General features: G+C 38.3%; 1 protein-coding gene across 2 annotated transcripts in view; it reads left to right on the top strand.

Moving 5' to 3' along the window:
- Positions 1 to 9038: 9038 nt before the first annotated feature.
- ephb1 (EPH receptor B1) overlaps positions 9039 to 21162 on the top strand; it is a 275249-nt gene continuing 263125 nt past the window's right edge. For both annotated transcript variants that reach the window (XM_077555878.1, XM_077555879.1), the window contains exon 1: positions 9039 to 9341. In XM_077555878.1, coding sequence (XP_077412004.1) covers positions 9281 to 9341 — 61 coding nt within the window. In that variant the 5' untranslated portion in view covers positions 9039 to 9280. The remainder of the gene's footprint in view (positions 9342 to 21162) is intronic.

The following is a 21162-nucleotide window of genomic DNA, read 5'->3' on the forward strand; positions in this document are numbered from 1 at the left end:
TTTTCCCCTTGTCTTGTCATTTCCTGTTTTATTGTGAAAAGTCTGACTCCTCTCGTTTCTGGTCACTTGCCCTTCCTCGTGTGGTGTCTGTGTCAACCTTGATTGTGTCCACCTTTCCCCATTACCCTCATGTGTCATCCAATCAGTGCCCTCAGCCAGGTGTGTCTTGTCATGTCATTAGTGTTGGTGTATTTAGTCGGTTGTCTCCCCCCTGTCTGTGTTGGTTCATTTTTGCTGTTGCAACTGTCGTAAGTCTTTCGCCACGTCACGCTGACCTCTTCTCCTGATCAGGATCCATGTCATGTTGTTAGTCTCGCCTTAGTTGTTTTGTCATGTTTTGTTAGTTCAGGTTATTTTGTATTTTGAAGTTAGGTTTTTTTTTGATTAGATATTAAAACGTCTTTTTGGACTGCACCTCTGCCTCCTTGCCCTGCCTTCCCGCATCTGGGTCCTAAAGCCCCCACCTTACTGACAGGATGGATGGATGGATGGATGGATAGATAGATGGATAGATGGATAGCTAAGAAGTGATAGATAGATAGATAGATAGATAGATAGATAGATAGATAGATAGATAATAGCTAGCTTGATAGCTAGCTATCAACTACATAGATAAAAATCTAGCTATTGGATGGATGGCTGGATGGATAGATAGATAGATAGCTAAGAAGCGATAGATAGATAGATAGATAGATAGATAGATAGATAGATAATAGCTAGCTTGATAGCTAGCTATCAACTACATAGATAAAAATCTAGCTATTGGATGGATGGATGGATGGATGGATAGATAGATAGATAGCTAAGAAGCGATAGATAGATAGACAGACAGATAGATAGATAGATAGATAGATAGATAGAACCATGAAATATATGAGAGAAAATTCAGATACTTTGCAACTAGAGTATTTATTAGTCCTTTTGACCAAATAATTAAAAAAAGAAAATTAACTTCCACATATGACTTGTGATTTGTGTCGTATTTGATACATCCGGTCACAATGCTTTAAATACGTACATTTATAACTGTCAAAAATATTACAATTAACAGACATATCAAACATATGGTTAGTTCCACAAATCACAAAGAACATTTCCCACAATTAACAACTATAGGTGTTTCTCCTTTCTCAATTAGGGCGATCTTGCAAGGTCACTGGAAAAGCCATCAGTTGTGTGATGCTGCCCTCTAATGGATTATATATGCAATGCATGTGTCAGATGGGGGGGGGGGGGGATATTATACTCATGAAATCGAGGGCTCAAAATGCCTTGTATTTAATATGATCCGTTTAGCTTTATAGGGTTAAATTCCCAAAACTGCTGGCTTCTCTTGGGTCCGCTTATGACAGGGCATCAGTAAACGGCCAGACAAAGGGCAGATGGATTTGACCCATATGTGTTTGTGTGTATTGCGTATGCTCAAGGCTGCAAAAGCTCCATGATGTCAGTTTGCAGGCGGGCGGGGCGGGAAAGAGCGATGTTGTTGTCACAGCGTCCCTGTGAAAGCGTCACGGGGGATGACAAAGCGTGGGACGGCCTGTCACTGGGAGCCGGCGGCGGGTGATGAACCGTCAGCTTTGGCTTGCTTTCTCCTCATTAACGAGTCCACCTCCGAAATTGGACTTTATGAGACTCAAGTGAGCCCGCTCAGGATAACATGGATTCCAAAATAACAATTTGCCTGGTGTCAAACGCTGGCAAGGTCGAAGCCCTTTGTTTGCGAGGGAGGCGCGCGCTGAAATGCGAAGGCAGCGCCGGGCCATGCGGTTAATGGGGAAGTTTTTCAAATGGCGCCGCTGGCTGGAACAAAGCAGGTGAAGCAACAAGAGCCCCAATTAACCTCATGTGTGATTAGAGCGTATTTATCAGCGTCGCATCAGAATAAGCTGGCATTGAGAGCCACGGTGAGAAAATCACTTGGAAGCTGCAGCCTGCTTGGCTGAGTCCTAGGATTTCCAGGGGGACCTAAACGTCTCATGAAGCTCCATTTGAAGCAATTGTGGTTTTATCATGAATTCAGCTGCTTGAAAACACTTGTCAGTTCTTTCCGTGGAGCCAACACAGGTGTTTCAAACCATCAGCTAATCGGCAAGCTCTGCATGAAGCCTGATAACGATCCTCAACTGTGTTAGATGAGGGGAGACATACATGGAAAACAGGCTGGATAGAGGTAGTTGAGGATCGGGGTTGAGAACCGCTGGAGAAGAAACATCTGTGGGCTAAAGCCAAACTGTGGCAGGGTTTTTACTTTCTGGACTCGGATTTGCCATCGCTGCTCAACACGCAAGGGTTGAGGAATCCAGAAAAAAAAAACGCGGGAACAGTTTGGCTTTAGCCACAATTGCGTCTAATCAACATATAAATTAACACCAGGGGGCGCAGTTTTCCTGCTGGGTGTGCATTGGGGACCCGGGAGTTGCCCATTTGATTGGTTTGCATTTGTTTAGTTTCAGTCACCTTTGGTTGCGTTGTACATTATGCGACAGGCCATATTAACAATTTAAAAAAAATCAAAATAATCTTAACAATCAAATAACAAAACTCTTAAATCCAATGCTTTTCAATGAGGGGAGAGTTTCCTTTCACCGAGTTGGCCGCCATTTTGACTCAAGAAGAAAAAAATCAAATAGCAACAACAACAATACCTGTAAACTTCAGGGGTCAACTTGAGTTTTCATTTGTAATATCACCGATCACCACTAGATGGCAGACATGTCTTAGTTGCACTTCCACTGGGTCTTATACCGCTCTATAGGCAAAGTAATTTTGTTGAAACAATATGCAGGACAAACCATAGCATCTCAATAACATTTTGAGCGAGTTGAATTTTGTGAAACACATTTACAAAATGAGTTCTTGCACTTAATGTTGGTTTCTAGCTCAGTAAATTTGTGCCGACCTTAAATGGTAATTTTTATGCACACTGTTGGGGGGAATCCCAGTTTGTGGTTATTTTATTGTTTACTTCAAACTCTTTGTTGTTGGGTTATAATAGTGGATCTTTTATACATGCCTTTGGAAAATGTATTATGAAAAATTTTCACACATTTTGTCTATATTTTAACCAGCATTTTTGTCATGCATATTTATATAAAATATAAATATATATATATTTTTTTAAACATAACAATTAATAAAACTATTAACACAATATTAATCTGAATAATTATAATAGTAATAATTAAAATGAATAAGATTTTTTTTTTTTTCTTGACTTCCACTTTTATGGTACATCACAATACAGCATGCGTTGTGCGACATTTCAGACTTTTTGTCCGAATCTGACAGTAAACAGCTAAACGCCACACTAAAGGTCAAGGCGCGCTGGTCATGCAGAAGAAGAGGATGACTGCCTGCAAAAGGTCAAGAGCGCAATAAATGCGAGGTCAGTTCACACCATACCGAGGGCGGATGAACCCAAATATGACATCTAATCACACTCGAGTCGCTAAATTCCCATTTTTAATAAGTTTCCTTGTCGTTTTGTTTGGAATCTGTCCCAGAAGAAATTAAAACGGAGCAGGGAGGTTGTGCTGCGCGCACGATTGCTACTTGAGCTCAAGCGGCCACGTGCGGCTTTGAGTGGGAGACAAACGTACTGTACATCTGTCTGCGTTGTACGCGAGGACGCGGGAACGGAAGCCAGGCTATTGTTCTTAACTTCCGCACCCTCTTCCGTCCTCTTCGCCCCCCCCAGGGTGCGGACAGCAAACAGGAACAGATTGCTGTGTGCTGCTCCTGTTGGTGATGACACGGGAATGTCATGATGACTACTGCTTTCGGACAAAATGAGGCCAGATGGCTATTATGGGGCAATGTCAAAAACTGCACAAAAAAGGCCAAGCTGTGATCTGTCATGTTGCACAGTGAAAAATATCATCACTAAACACCAGTGGTGGGAAGTCATAAAGTGCACTCTAAAAACAGTTGGGTCAAAAAATAACCCAAAATGGCTCAAGAATGGACCGACCCAACATAATTGGGTCATATGAATAACACACAAAACACTTTGTGGATTATTAGTTTAACTATAAATTGCAAAACAATTTTGGGGAGATTCATTCATAGGTTATTTATTTATCCCCAGCCTTTTGTGTTAAATAAATAACCCAAAATGATTCGACGCAACTTTTTGAGCTATTTAACCCAACATATGTTGGGTCAAATAAGATTAATAGCCCACAAAGCGACCCAGTTTTTGGGGTTATTTGTGGGTTATTTATCTCACCCAACTTTTTGGATTTATTGAATAACCCAATTCAATTGGGCCAAAAAATTATCCCAACCAACTTTTTGAGCTATTTAACTGAAAAATTTGGGTCAACTTAAAAATTAATAAACCACAAACAACCCAATTTCAGGGGGTGTTTGTGGGTTATTCATCCGACCCAACCTTTTGTGTTAAATAAATAAACCAAAATGATTCGACCCAACCTTTTGAGCTATTCAACCCGAAAAGTTGGGTCAAATAAAATTAATAGCCCACAAAGCGACCCAGTTTTTGGGGTTGTTTGTGGGTTATTCATTTCACCCAACTTTTTGGATTAATTGAATAACCCATTTGAATTGGGCCAAAAATGATTCCAACATTTTTTTTTTAGCTCTTTAACTGAAAAAGTTGGGTCAATTTAAAAATTAATAAACCACAACAACCCAATTTCAGGGGGTGTTTGTGGGTTATTCATCCGACCCAACCTTTTGTGCTAAATAAATAAACCAAAATGATTCGACCCAACCTTTTGAGCTATTTAACCCGAAAAGTTGGGTCAAATAAAATTAATAGCCCACAAAGCGACCCAGTTTTTGGGGTTGTTTGTGGGTTATTCATTTCACCCAACTTTTTGGATTAATTGAATAACCCATTTGAATTGGGCCAAAAATTATTCCAACAATTTTTTTTTAGCTCTTTAACTGAAAAAGTTGTGTCAACTTAAAAATTAATAAACCACAAACAACCCAATTTCAGGGGGTGTTTTTGGGTTATTCATCCGACCCAACCTTTTGTGCTAAATAAATAAACCAAAATGATTCGACCCAAACTTTTGAGCTATTTAACCCGAAAAGTTGGGTCAAATAAAATGAATAGCCCACAAAGCGACCTAGTTTTTGGGGTTGTTTGTGGGTTATTCATTTCACCCAACTTTTTGGATTAATTGAATAACCCATTTGAATTGGGCCAAAAATGATTCCAACAATTTTTTTTTAGCTCTTTAACTGAAAAAGTTGGGTCAACTTAAAAATTAATAAACCACAAACAACCCAATTTCAGGGGGTGTTTGTGGGTTATTCATCCGACCCAACCTTTTGTGCTAAATAAATAAACCAAAATGATTCGACCCAAACTTTTGAGCTATTTAACCCGAAAAGTTGGGTCAAATAAAATTAATAGCCCACAAAGCGACCTAGTTTTTGGGGTTGTTTGTGGGTTATTCATTTCACCCAACTTTTTGGATTAATTGAATAACCCATTTGAATTGGGCCAAAAATGATTCCAACAATTTTTTTTTAGCTCTTTAACTGAAAAAGTTGGGTCAACTTAAAAATTAATAAACCACAAACAACCCAATTTCAGGGGGTGTTTGTGGGTTATTCATCCGACCCAACCTTTTGTGCTAAATAAATAAACCAAAATGATTTGACCCAATTTTTTTAGCTATCAAACCCCAAAAATTGGGTCAAATAAAATTAATGGCCCACAAAGCGACCCAGTTTTTGGGGTTGTTTGTGGGTTATTCATTTCACCCAACTTTTTGGATTAATTGAATAACCCATTTGAATTGGGCCAAAAATGATTCCAACAATTTTTTTTTAGCTCTTTAACTGAAAAAGTTGGGTCAACTTAAAAATTAATAAACCACAAACAACCCAATTTCAGGGGGTGTTTGTGGGTTATTCATCCGACCCAACCTTTTGTGCTAAATAAATAAACCAAAATGATTCGACCCAAACTTTTGAGCTATTTAACCCGAAAAGTTGGGTCAAATAAAATTAATAGCCCACAAAGCGACCTCGTTTTTGGGGTTGTTTGTGGGTTATTCATTTCACCCAACTTTTTGGATTAATTGAATAACCCATTTGAATTGGGCCAAAAATGATTCCAACAATTTTTTTTTAGCTCTTTAACTGAAAAAGTTGGGTCAACTTAAAAATTAATAAACCACAAACAACCCAATTTCAGGGGGTGTTTGTGGGTTATTCATCCGACCCAACCTTTTGTGCTAAATAAATAAACCAAAATGATTCGACCCAAACTTTTGAGCTATTTAACCCGAAAAGTTGGGTCAAATAAAATTAATAGCCCACAAAGCGACCTTGTTTTTGGGGTTGTTTGTGGGTTATTCATTTCACCCAACTTTTTGGATTAATTGAATAACCCATTTGAATTGGGCCAAAAATGATTCCAACAATTTTTTTTTAGCTCTTTAACTGAAAAAGTTGGGTCAACTTAAAAATTAATAAACCACAAACAACCCAATTTCAGGGGGTGTTTGTGGGTTATTCATCCGACCCAACCTTTTGTGCTAAATAAATAAACCAAAATGATTTGACCCAATTTTTTTAGCTATCAAACCCCAAAAATTGGGTCAAATAAAATTAAAGGCCCACAAAGCGACCCAGTTTTTGGGGTTGTTTGTGGGTTATTCATTTCACCCAACTTTTTGGATTAATTGAATAATCCATTTGAATTGGGCCAAAAATGATTCCAACAATTTTTTTTTAGCTCTTTAACTGAAAAAGTTGGGTCAACTTAAAAATTAATAAACCACAAACAACCCAATTTCAGGGGGTGTTTGTGGGTTATTCATCCGACCCAACCTTTTGTGCTAAATAAATAAACCAAAATGATTTGACCCAATTTTTTTAGCTATCAAACCCCAAAAATTGGGTCAAATAAAATTAATAGCGACCCAGTTTTTGGGGTTGTTTGTGGGTCATTTTCACCCAACTATTTGGGTTAATTGAATAACCCACTTGAATTTGGCCAAAAATTATCCCAACCAACTTTATTTTTATTTTTATTTTTTTAGCTATTTAACTGAAAAAAAGTTAAATAAAAAAAATAATAATCCACAAAAAAATAATAAGAAGAATTGGGTGGGGGGGGTTGTGGGTTATTTATCCGAGCAAACTTTTTGGGTTAATTAAATAACCCAAAAGGTTGTGTCAATCCCTTTTTGACCCAATTTGGGTAATTTTTGCCCCAACTGTTTTTAGCGTGTGTACTTAATAGGGATGTCCAATAACACTTCTTTCAGACTTTTAATATAAAATTTAAAATTGAACACAATGACAATAAAATTGTGAACAGACCTTTCTTTCTGATGCAGCTGACTTGCTCATGTGCCAAACTACCATAGTATAGCGCCATCTTTTGCTGAGGAAAACTTACTCAATGTCAGATTTCTTTTGGCCTTAAGTAACATTGGCTGGTATCGGCAGCCTCTATGAGTACCCAATACCTTAGAGTAGTAATTTTTTCCTATATGTAAGCACAATGTCAAATTGTGGATCATGTTACTGTGGCTCTTAATAAAGTACATAGAGTTATACTTAAAAAAATATCTACATTATACAGTCTGGAGAAATAAGTAATTTTTAAAGTGGTACTTGATCTAAAAGTTTGAGATCCACTTTAGGAACAAAAAAACGAAAAAGGTATGTTCTGTATATTTGTGTTCTCGGCTATGTGACAGCAAATGCCACCCTTCCGCGGTACCCTGGTCCTCTGTGTCCCTGCAAAGGGGAAAAAAGTCAATTATATAAATATACCATCTGTAGAGTTGTGCATGCATACAAGCAAAGTGCCAAAAAGGAGTGAAGGGGTGGATATAATGTGCAGTGGCTGGTTCATATTATTTGGAGGAGCGGTTTAATTTACCAAAGCTATTAAGGAGCATAGTGGGAACAATTGACATTTATGCAGGCGTGAGTAGCCGACTTCATTATGGGAAATGTCTAAAATAAGGTGGAAATGGAGGGTGAACAAATTATGCAGTCATTGTGGAATGAAAATAGATACGACACAAAAACTGTCATACTTCTTCCATCCACTCCATCATCAGTTACAAACTTCAACAGAATTAATAACAATAATCTCATACAGTCAAGGGGTTCTGGGTTCAAGTCTTGGCTCAGGTCCTCCTATGTGGGGTTTGCATGTTCTGCCAGTTTTTGTGTGGGTCCTTCCAGCTTTTGAAAAGTGACAATTTTGGAGGTACACGCTTTTGGCCCGACGCCGGCGATTATGGATATATATAGGATTTGATGTTTGCGTCAACTTTTTGTAATATGCTTTGGGAGGCCTCTGGAGGCTCGCTAAATAACATCTTTGATATGTAAATGTTACCTCTATATAATGTATATTAAATTATAATGAAGCATTACGTGTTCATTTACATTCAAATTGGATTAGTCTCCCTTTCAGTTGTATTTAAGTTAACTCCGCTTTATTTATGTAGCACAATAACAACAGCCCCAGCTGTAACAAAGCTCTGTACAAACATGTAATATTATTATTATTATTATTATTATTATTAAAATTAATAAGTCGATTATTATTATTTAAATTAATAATTATATAAATAATAATAATAATAATCCATCCATTTCATAGTAATAATAATAATAATAATAATAATAATAATATTTAAAAAAAATCAATTTAAAATACACTAAGCAGCAGTTTTTTCCCTCCTTTTGTCTATTAGAAACGTCTTGTCATTATAGCGGTACTTGTAGACTCAAGTATTTTTTTCAGGTGATAAAAAAATGAGAAGCATTTATAAAGTGGAAATTAGAGACAAATACTCGCAAGTAGTAGATGCAATAGCAAAAAAAATCCAGCTGGGGGTGCCACTTCCTTTCAGTTCAACGGAGAGGGCTTCGAGCGGGTCGAAGAAGTTTTCTGTTTTGACAGCGCGGGGCTGGGAGGAGCCCTACTCCTGATTGGTCAGCGAGTTCCTCTCTCCGCTGCTGATTGGCTACAGAGCCTCACGCTGCCTTCACAGCATGCAATGTCGGCTCTCCCCTCGCCTCCCCGCGTGTCCCTTTCTTCCACTTTCCCCTCACTCGCAGCCGGCTTGCCTGCTCCACCTGCAACACTTCCACACGGCGCCCTTGTGACACACTTTTGTTTACTACGCCTTGAAATGTGACTCCTGACACGATCTGCTGGAGTATCCGCTTGCCGATAAGCGAAGGAGTCCTTGAACGCGCACCCGGCGGGCGTGTTGGCAATTTGGGTGGACAAGCTGCGGAGAGCCCCCAACATTCTGCCATGAGAGTGGATTTGTTTGCGCTCGTTGGCGTGATGGTCATCACTTGTTCAGCAATGGAAGGTAAAAAAACACACAAACAAAACATTTGCGTAATTCTGTTCTGTGTGGGAAGACTTCTATTTGAGACTTTGGGAATGTTTTTGTGCACTTTGACACAAGGATGCTGGAGTGTCACACACGTGGATCAACCACAGGCTGGTGATTTGAGTGTTTGCAACGTTGCTCTAATCGTCTTTTAAATGCATTTCTGTTGCTCATGAGTGCCTTCAACCCTGCGTCCACACGCTCTGTCTGGACAAGTATTCCTACATTTTCTGTAAGAGTAGAAATAAATGCTGTTATTGTTGCTATTTTGTTGAAACACTGAAGGCACCGCCATTTATCATTGCTAAAAAAAAAATTCTAATCGATAGTCCAAAAGCAGAGGTGGTGGGTCCTTTTCTTTTCACTTGATCCTATGATTTGAAAAAATATGACAAATGTTTATTGATAGAGGAGCACACACCTTGTCTTGCGATTCTGATGGTCAGGGTTCGAATCTTGTGAGGAGTTTGCATGTTCTCAGCAATTCATGTTAGGTTCATGGCAGACTCAAAATAGTTCATATGTATATATGTGAGTGTGATTTGTGGATAGTTTGTCTAGTATGTGCCCTGTGATTGGTTGGCGACCAGACTGGGGTGGACCCCACCTCTCGCTGTAAGTAAGATGGAATAGGATGCAACATATAAGATAAAAAAAAAAAACATTTAAAACCCCAAATATTGCCAAAATAAGGCCATGTAAACACACACCAAAACCAGAATATGCTCTTAACCCGAATAAGACCTCTGGGTTATCCCTTTTCTAAACCAAATTCTTGGTCATAACGAGGCATTGGTTTTTCAGATTCATAAATGTATCCGCGATGTTCACATTTGTTAACGCATTTATCCTGATTTACCATTTATAGAAGTTCAGTTCTACTTGTGAGCTAGCAAATGTGTGTTTGTGGATTGGCCGGCACGTGCATGAATTTTTGAGACAAACATTACACTGTTTCAAGATATTCACAAAACACACACACAGGACCTCAGATATTCACATTTGTCTAAAGGCCCGTTCCTCCTCCGTGCACAAGGAGGCAGTGTTGCTATCGCCATCAAGCATGAACCAGTCGTGTTACCTTTCTTGTTTAAAATCGGAAATTGAAAAATGCAGCCTGATCCTCTATTATGTGTTTATTTAACACAAGCCGGGAAACAAAATATGTCCCTATTTTTTTTCCCTTGAGCTTACGCTGCCTTGACAAGATGTTCTTCTTCTACTGATACATTTTCTTCTTCTACGCTGCGAAAGCAGCAGCAGCCAAAGAGATAACAATAGAAGAAGAGTGAAAAACAAACACGCTACAGTAATGTGAATATATTATTCATTAACTCATTCACTGCCATACATTCATTAAAAAAAAGATTATTAAAAATTAGGGGCAAGAGGCGATTTTTTTAAATTTAAATTGTTATCAATCGCATGACTTCACTAGTTAATTCATGATTAATCACAAATTTTATATCTGTTCTAAATGTACAATAAAAAATTATAGGTTTTTATACTCTTGTTCAGAAAAGTGTTAAAAAAAAGTTAAACTAATAGAAATAGTTAAAATTATTTTTTAACGTCTATAGCAGTCAATGAATGAAAAAAAGAAGAAAAGATAAAAAATTTGGGGATCAGGCGATTAAAGTTTTTAATCGTAATTAATCGCATGACTTCACTAGTTAACTCACCATTAATCACAAATTTCATATCTGTTCTAAATGTACAATAAAAAAAATTCTAGGTTTTCATACTCTTGTTAACAAAAGTGTTAAAAAAAATGTAACTAATAGAAATAGTTCAAATTAATTTTTGACGTTTATAGCCGTCAATGGCAGTGAATGAGTTAAAAAAAAAAAAAGTTCGTATAAAGTTTTTTTTTTTAGGCCGGTTCAAATGCTTTCAAAAGGCGGCGAAAAGCCCACGGGCCCTTCGTTCGCCCCCGCTGCTCTCTATCATAACAATCAGTCCATCCACGTGTCCCCTCCACCCTGTTTTATTTCTCACAACACACACACACGCTTATCTGCGCAGGAAGCAGTAGCGTCGCCGTAAGAAGCTAATGTATCCTCTCGTCAATATGTTTTTCATTTCCGCCGCGGGACCCGAAGGGACGCTATGCCGTGGTCAGACATCCACAGGATCTCCTCTCATTTTATCCTTCGCTTGCTCTTCCGTTTTGAAGTTCAAAGAACTCATAATGTAGCAGGATAAAATGATGATTTGGTCCCGACGGTACGATTCTCTCCACGGTGGCCTCTTTGTGTACTGCACGTGCTCGTGTGCAAAAAAGGGCTTGGGTGTTGCCTGTTTGAAAAGATGGTGCGGTTGGCAAACAGATGGGGAGCGATGCTGCTCCTGGGGTTACCGCGGTAACAAGGATGAATGCGATTTCCTTGTTTGGGTCACTAATTGAAACGAGCTCGTCCCACAGGCGGGTTCAAATCTGATCTGAACTCCGGTGTGTTGCTCGTGTCATCTTTTTTTTTTTTTATTGTGTGTGCGTGGTTGTGTGTTTGTGTGTAAGTGCAAAGCATTGAGAAGTCAAATTAGCGCTAGCGCTCTTATTACCTTTCACATGCTAATTTGAGTCTTTGGTTGTAACGCCTTTGCAGACAAATGGTAACCAAAGTCCATGTTGCAACGTAGCAGCCTATTTTATAGTTAAGAACACTAAAAATATTTTCTTTAAATTTAGAATGAGTCTGTGTTTCAAATGAGTTTGGCAAACAGCGCATTGCTAGCTAAGACGTTAACTAGCTAAAGGCTGAGTTGCTCTGTTTACTTACCTTGTTTATAGAGTAGCTTGTAACAAGGCAAGCTAACTTTATTTTCTGTATTTTTCATACTTCATACACAAGCTAACACAAGCAAAAGCTCAACATCTAAAAGCATTGACAAAACATTCACAAAGGTAGCTTATTAAAATTATTTTAAAAAACATACATTGAATTCATTCAAGCCCATTTACAACCAAATGATTTTTAAAGACATTTAAAAACAACGGAATGACATAAAATGCGTAATTACTAAAAGACCGTCGAGTGAAATTGATTTTAATAATGCCAAAAACAACTTGAGGAATGGGAAAAACCTTTTAGTTTTAACCTGGGTTTAAAAGCATTTACAACTTCACTTCTGTTGGCAAATGATTCCATTTTGTGTGCAGCATAACAGCTAAATGCCACTTCACCACGTTTGTTTTGAAGCCTGGGTTCTACTGTATTTGGAAACTTGCTCCACCTCAGAGATGTTCTGAGAAAATCTGAATACAAAGACGTCATTTTATTTTTTTTACTAGCTCTAGCCGTGACCCACCCAAAATGGGTCCATGACATACTTTTTAGTCCCGGCCTACCAATTTAGAACCCCTGCTCTAAATTCAATGGGCTCTTCATTCTTCCCTCATTTCTTTCAGAGACAATTCCTATCCTTTACTCTTTTTTGACAGTTAGAGTATGTAATTAGCCTACATTGATTTGAAATGAACCTTAAACGGACTCATTTCTAAAATTCTCTTTGACAATTACAGTCAACAAGGCATCCGCATAAGAATGAGGACGTGGAGTCCATTAGCAGCATTTCTTCTTATTCTTCTTGGTGCATCTTCCTCATGTGACTGCCCCCCCCCCCTCTCAGTCACCCTGGACTCCCCTTAACGCCCCCCCACCCCCCACCCCCCCCCCAAGTCTTCCTCCTGCGGTATGTGGTACTTGCCAGACACGCTCATAATTCTCCATTGCTTGTTTCTGTTTGCCCTTAAACCAATTAGGCTTAAATAAACCTGCTCATTTAACAGCCTGGAACCAAAAGGTTGGGGGGGGGGAACGACCGGGGATACGGTACAACGGTAGACTGGGCGTGGAAAGTGAGACAAGCTGGGGGGAGGTTGAGTTTTAGACAGGCTGTATTTGTGTTTGGCAAACGAGCAGAAATTGAGCAAGACTGCATAATTGCGGGAACTCTGTTATCTTTTTTTTTTATTTTTTATTTTTTTTATTTCTTTCTGGGAATTCTGTTATCTGACATGGACGGCTAAGCTAAGGTAGAGATTCACTCCGATTCGAGATGAGCCACAAGCAACCAGTCCCTCGGAATGCTGTGTTATAAATAGTAGTGCCTTTTTGGAGGTTTGCGTTGATGTAGCTTAACTTCCCGTAACTGATTTCATGTTGGCTCACTTTAGACAACAAAATGCTGCTTGCCTGCAGCCAAGCAGTGCGATACTTTTAGTCTCACTGTCAGATTTTTTTTAAAATATCGTTGGCTGGTACCAGCAGTCTCCATGAGTACCCGATATCTTTGAACTCATTCAATGCCATTGATGACTATAGATGTCAAAAATTCATGTGAACTATTTCTATTAGTTTAACTTTTTTTTTCCTCATTAAATTTTTTATGAAAACCTAGAAAAAAAAATGTATTTTACATTTGTAACACATAAAAAAATTGTGATTAATCGTGAGTCAACTATTGAAGTCATGCGATTAATTACGATAACAAAAAATTCATGTGAACAATTTCTATTAGTTTAACTTTTTTTTTCCTCATTAAATTTTTTATGAAAACCTAGAAAAAAAAAATGTATTTTACATTTGTAACACATAAAAAAATTGTGATTAATCGTGAGTCAACTATTGAAGTCATGCGATTAATTACGATAACAAAAAATTCATGTGAACTATTTCTATTAGTTTCACTTTTTTTTTCTCATTTCATTTTTTATGAAAACCTAGAAAAAAATGGTATTGTACATTTATAACACATATAAAATTTGAGATTAATCGTGAGTCAATTATTGAGTATTGAAGTCATGCGATTAATTACGATTACAAATTTTAATCGTCTGACGCCCCTCATTTTTAATAATATAATAACTTTTAAATGAGGGGCGTCAGGCGATTAAATTGTTTTAATTGTAATTAATCACATGACTTCACTAGTTAACTAACGATTGATTAATCACAATTTGTATATCTGTTCTGAATGTACAATAAAAAAAATCTAGGTTTTCATACTCTTGTTAGCAAAAGTGGAAAAAAATGATAGACTAATAGAAATAGTTCAAATGAATATCACTTTTCACTTCACACCATACAAAAAAATATTAAAATAAAACACCTTTAATGTACAGATTATATGAATTACTTATTCACGAATGAATTAATCAATTAGACGCTGAAGTATGATATTATTGTGCTAACGCAACTAGCGAGTGCTAGCATAAACTTAACGCTTATATAAACATCGCCAAATCAACATCTTTTCAAATAATAATGCTACAGAAATGGGGATGAACAACAATACGAAGTTGTGCATAACCGCGATGATACCAAAGGCATGAGATGTATGTGGATTGTGCCGTAATACGACATTTCTCTTTCTCTGACGAGCCTATACTGTACTGTACAGTACTAAAAAAAAAGGGAAATTACAGGTTGGTGTGTTGATGTTGCAAAATATTCCATTTCTCACCGTCTGCATCAAGCGGAAATAGAGAAAAGTATAGAACACGTGTAATTAAAATCCACCACGTGGAACAGAACATTTTGTTGGGTAACCGCGGACGCATATTTCTTGACAGCAAAATCTTGTTAACAAGGAACTTTTGAAATGCAATTTGCCAAAGGTGACATGTTTGACATCTCAGAAAGGCTTAAATGTTTTTCTTTTTTTCTCTCACAAGGAATATATTGACTTTGTTATTTTATAAAAAAAAAAATCCCTCTTAATTTTTTGGGGACATTTCTTGTTGTTTTGCGTATTTACCCATGGATCTTTCTTTCTTTCTTTCTTTCTTTTTTCTTTGTAATATTTACATTCTGTAAACCTTGTGGTGTTGTTTTCTCCATAACATCACAACTTTGTCATAAAATATAGTTTTTCTAGTAATATTATAATAATATAATATTATGTTTTTTTAGGTAAAATGTGCACTTTATTCTTAGAAAATGATTTATTTTCTCTTGTAATATTACAACTTTAGGAATACCCAAAAATTTAATTAAAAATACTGTACCGATGCAATTTCCAGTTCGATGATGTCACTTCCTGTTGCGAAATATAGCGTATTTTTATTTATTTTTTCACAATGAAATAGAGTTGTGTAGTAAAATATTATTCTTAACTATTTATAGAATTACTAACATGCTTTTAATTGACCTTAATTGTAAACATTTTAGCTTTAAATTGAACTTTAAACAGAGGACTAACTGTGTTAAAAAAAAAAAAATCATCCCTGTTGAGTTTAACGGATAAGAGCTCCGGCTGTGTCCTTATTTACGGAGTACAATAAAGTCCAGCATCTCACTGAACTGTTCTTTCTCACTCTCCTGGTTTCCGCACCGCTCCGAAACACTCCATGCATATGCGTACACACATACACATATATGTCCACGCACGGTACCCCGAGCAGCTCACTTTACCCCAGAGACATCCGAGCCCTCGGAAAGGCCAGATGGTGGATGCTAGTTGGGGGGGGGGGGGGCGTGTGCATGTGTGTGTGCATTTTTTTTCAATTTACAATCTGTGTATGTTACAGTGCACATTTTCAAGGGACAGCAGGGAATACGACAGCAGTAGATGCACATTCTGCAGTACTGTATGTACTCAAGTGCTTTAAGGTCCAAGAAATACAGTTTGGTTTGTTTAACCCTGGAGAAGCCAAGAAGCCTTTTCTTCTTTGGAAAATTATGAATTATACATTAAATGACTGCTATAAGTTCACTGAACACCAAAATACATGTTTTTTTCAATGTTTTTTTCAATTTATTTTTTTCGCCCTAATTTAGGATTAGGGCGAAATTTGACCCTTTGGGATTTAGGGGTATCATTTCGAAAAATCTGAATAACAAAAACTGTCAGTAAACTATTTAGAATTTAAGAAAATAATCAATCAAATACACAGCTACATTGAACAATATAATTTTTTTGTTTTATTTGTTGCATTTTAGCCATCTTGTCACCACCACTCTGGCTCATGTAAGTGCAATATTCATCCACTAGATGGCCCATGCAGGGGTCAGAAGTGGCACTCTGGACTTTTGAAGTTAAATTTGTAAAAAAAAAAAAAAAAGGTCTTTGTTATTTGAGTAGCAGAATTTATAGGGGCCAAATTTGACCCAGTGGGTTCTCCAGGGTTAAATAGGCGTATCCCAAAATGGCAAATATAGTAACATGTGTCTGGATTTGGTACCCAGATTACATGAGGACAGGAAGTCAGGCGTCGGCATCAAGGTAGCTTCGGTATATTTCAAAATAAAACAAACTTGTTTTTTTTTAGGACGGAAGCTAGCTAACTACATAGCTTGACATGAGTCAGACATTTAAAAGACAAAAACACAAGCTCAAAATAAATTAACAATGACAAAATAACACTATTTAACTCTTTGACTGCCAGACGTTTTCAAAAACGGGTTGTCGCCAGTGCCAGCCGATTTAAGCATTTTGAGTGATCTTTCAAGGTCCACAGAAAATGTTGTGTTTGGACTATGGAAACACACATACTACCAAATGAAAGATTGGACTCTCAGCTTTCATCAGAAAAAAAAAGTTTGTTTCTACCTTATTCCGTTCTTCAGTAATCAACAATAGAAAATGGTTACTTTCACCGAAATTCTCTCTTTTGAAACAAAAAACGGAGAAAAAGAGCTTTTTGTGAAACGATGTTATTTCATGCACTCTAGTGAATTCTACACTTCTTTTTGTCCATGAATGATGCCACAAACACCTAAATAGTGCTTTACTTCTGTAAAACGCTTTCACCAACAATGAAAAAGTGTTTTTTGATTGCAAAATACGTTTATTTCCATTCAACTGTGTAACAATTTGACAAAACAATTTCGCAAACTATTTACAAATGTGTGCAACTGTGGTACTACTTACAATTATGTGGATGTTTTAAATACAGTTTTTCCTTTTGTAACGCTCTCCTGCATGCAAGGAGACGCCAGGACTCGCGCAACAGTTTACTTTCACTTTCACATTGGTCCGTTTTGCGTGCAAACGTTACACTTTCTTGACGGCCTTTTTTTCCGGGGAATAAAAAGCAAGTAGCAGACTGTACACACTTCCCCCGTGAATATGCATTGGACTCGGGGCACTCTCCGTCGTCCGATCGAACGTCCGCCTGTGCGTGCTCGGTTGCGCTCCGCGTTACGACACCGTCATAGCCGCCGCGTCAGCGGTTCCAATTTCGCCGTCAAGCTCGGATTCACCTTCATCATCATGGATATCAATGTACTATTTTAGCGTTGGTCGATGCCTTTCGTCTTGTAAGTGTAGAGCTGCTTGCAAACGCTCGCCATTGCCCGTTCCCTCCTCCATCTAGCTCCATCTAACGTCTTCTACTGCCGCGTCAATGCTTTCCAACCATGGAGTCACCATCATCTTCATCATCGATGATGATGATCGTCATCAACAATGTGCTTTTTTAGCGATGCTTTTGGTCTTTGAAAAAAACGGCTCTGGCGTTAGCTCCTCGCGAGCGGCCGCCATTTTTCCTTTGTTTTCCATTCTGATCTCCTGCTCAACGCTCTAGCTCCGCCTCTACTGACGCCCACCCGATCTTGTCAAAAGAGAGTCATCGCTGCCCTCTAGGGGCCAAAAATAGTCATTAGGCTCAAAAAACCTGCTTAAAACTTTCAGGAGAGCTCCGCAAGCCTTCCCAGCACCCGTTTAAAAAAAAAAATTTAAAAAAATGGGAGGACGTCTTTTAACGTCTTTGGCGCTCCTCCGTAGGTTTTTGCAGAACGTCATTTAACGTCTTTGGCAGTAAAAGAGTTAAACACAAAAAGTACTTACCCACCCATGGTAGAAGAGCCGTGGTCTATGTGATGACAGTAAGGGGGACGGAAGAAGAGTTTTTGCACTGAGTCTGGTCTCACAGGCCAGGCAGGCTGCAAAGCATGACCTGCGAATGATCCCATTTTTGATCGGGAATGAAAGGCTAATAATTTAATTTAATTTAATTTAATTAATTTAACCAAATATTCCGATCACGTACTTTTTCATGAAAATCGGCCAATCATGATCGGTGGCCGATCGATCGGAGCATCCCTACTGAAAATGCTAATTCATCACCAAAAACATCACCGAAGTGGTGTTTTCCTCCATTCGCTCCTCTATGAGAAATTCTAGGTCATTCTGCTCTTCAAGCTCCAGCCCCTCCCAACCCGAGAAAACTAGTGGGTTCTCACTCTATGATGTCATAAGGTGCGGAATCACCTCCGCACCTCCTATGTGGACATTTCCCATGATTCTATTGCTAGTTCCGGTATAAAGACAACACACATTCTACCGATAAGTTGCGGATGCAAATGAGAACGCAAACGTAAATAGGAAGGACTTTAATAGGTAAATTCCCTTTTAATGGGTTTATCGTATGAGTCGCTGTGTGATTAACATACACATGGTAAAAAATAGGGGTGTTAAAAAGAATCAATTCGGCAATATATCGCGATATTACAGCGCGCAATTCTCGAATCGATTCAATATGCGGCCGATTTTTTAACATACATTTTTAATGGAAATATTCAACAAAACATCTTACTAAGAGTTAGGATTCACACATTAAGCATGGAAGAATGTTATATTAATGGAACATTAAGCCTTAATATTTTATTTCAGTGCTGTTCAAACATTGAAACTGCAACTTGTTTGTTAAATGCAGTGGCTCAGTTATAAGCCAGGAATTTCCAGATAAATAAATACATGTTCATGCAAATCTTACAGTATACATGTACAAGTTTACTGAGTAATATTTTTTTAAATTTGAGTTAAAAAAAATCGCAGTAATCAATTCATAGATTTGTATCAGGATTAATCGGTATCAAATTGAATCGTGACCTATTAATCGTGATATGAATCGAATCGCCAGGTACTAGGCAATTCACACCACTAGTAAAAAAACAGGACGTGCCTAATATCTTGACAAAACAATAGGGATGGCGAAATCCGCTAGGATTCGGGACCCAAGGCGCAAAAACGTGACTGTCCCGGTGAAAAACGGACTTCTGGACACCCTAGTTCATTCCTATTGTCACAGTACCATTACTGGGTTGTACTTCTTTTTCTTGGTGCCTAAAGTTGGACACCACACAGCCCTTAGATTGAGCGATAGAGAATCAGCATTTCTGTGAGATACAAAGATTGAATGCAAAGTACACAAAAGGCACCGTTTGTCAACAAAGCTGTTCTGTTCTCGGTTTGACAAGTGTCAGGTTGCTATGGTAAAGATACGGTATCAGTGTTTACCATTTCAAAGCGTACCCTGGTGTATGGAGTACACCTTTGCCATCTTTTGTGTCTTTCTGCAATCCGCTGCAGACTATAATTCACTTGCTCTTTCTGTACGTGGCAGACTTTATGTTCCTGTTGTTTTCCACATTCCTCCATCCAGAGATTAGCCACAGAGATGCTATCGGGTTAGACCCGCCTTCCCTCATGTCGCTCGGACCTGACCGTGACAGGTGGCTTCGAGTGCGTATAAGGTCTAAAATCGGTGGAATCTATCGAAAGAATAAGACTCGCTGCATCGCTACCCGTCGAGATACATTGCTGAAAAGGATCTTTTTCTTCCGCGTGTTTGTTTTCTTTCGGGTCGTGAGAATGTTGGTTATCCGAATGCAGGCTGGAGATCGATGAACAGTCACTTCGAAGCTTTTATTTCTACAGAATATTCCGGGCACAAGTTAGTTCCCATACAATAGCGGCAGCCTCTCACTAGTGCGAACATTACAGTGGACTTACAACATTCTTATACTATCTTGAAGGGCGCTACCACAAAACCCCCCCAGCCCCCTGAGTTCACCAGACATGCGATAAGACTTTTACAGACATCATTCAATACACATTGACTTCAACCACAGACAAATGGTCTACAGTATTGTTGTGACGACACAAGCAGAAATTGATACTGAGGAAATAAATAAATTAAAACAGTTCTGACTAAATCTGGGCAGAAGACCCTCTTCACTGCACAGGAGCAAGGGGCAGCGTGTTGGGGGTTATAGCCTCAAACTGTGCGAGTCATCTGCTTCCTGGTAAACCCACGGGAGCACAACATAAGCACAAAAAAAAGCAAACCCCCAAAGACACACTTTGTCAGTTCTGTTTGATGTATGCACAACCTCAAGAGATAACCCGTCAGAGATGCATTTGCTGGAAAGTGGCAGTGCTAAAAAATTGATCGGGCTCAATGAGCCACCTTCTCAGATGGAGGCCAGAGAAGGCCAGCGCTTTTTCAGACGGCAAGAAAGCGATTTCTTCAATATGTGTTGAGCAGAAAGTGAAGAAGAGAAAGCCTTATCAGATTTTGCTTCTAATTGTTCATGAAGTGTGGTTCAATGCTAATAGCTACGGATGCACCCCAATCTCTGTAAGTTGCTTGTAATCAATATCCTATACAGTAGTAAATTTCATTTGGCCACCCTTCCTGGAACCGCATAATCTTCTATCTATTGACCATTTTTCACTAACTCCATTTCACAAATGCAGGAGCCATGCGGAGTCAATATCCTTCCGTTTTTTTTTTTTGCATAAAGTTTAATAAAATAGTGGAGCAAGACCACATTTCCCCTTCAGCTCATGGATTTTCCTTTTTGGGATTTTTTTTTTTACCCAATTTAACCTTAACCCTCCCTACTTTTTTTTTTTTTAAGACTGTGCTTATGATGTCAGGAAATTGTCAGCAGTGAGTGATGGAAAGGAAATATTTTTTTAATAATTAGTTGTGAAGCAAGATTTGTGTTTGGGTTCGGGTCAGCGTTGTTTATAAACTGATAGGCTCAAGTTTAAGACGATACAG

Source organism: Vanacampus margaritifer, chromosome 2, assembly GCF_051991255.1.
Source record: "Vanacampus margaritifer isolate UIUO_Vmar chromosome 2, RoL_Vmar_1.0, whole genome shotgun sequence".
Taxonomy (NCBI): Eukaryota; Metazoa; Chordata; class Actinopteri; order Syngnathiformes; family Syngnathidae; genus Vanacampus; species Vanacampus margaritifer.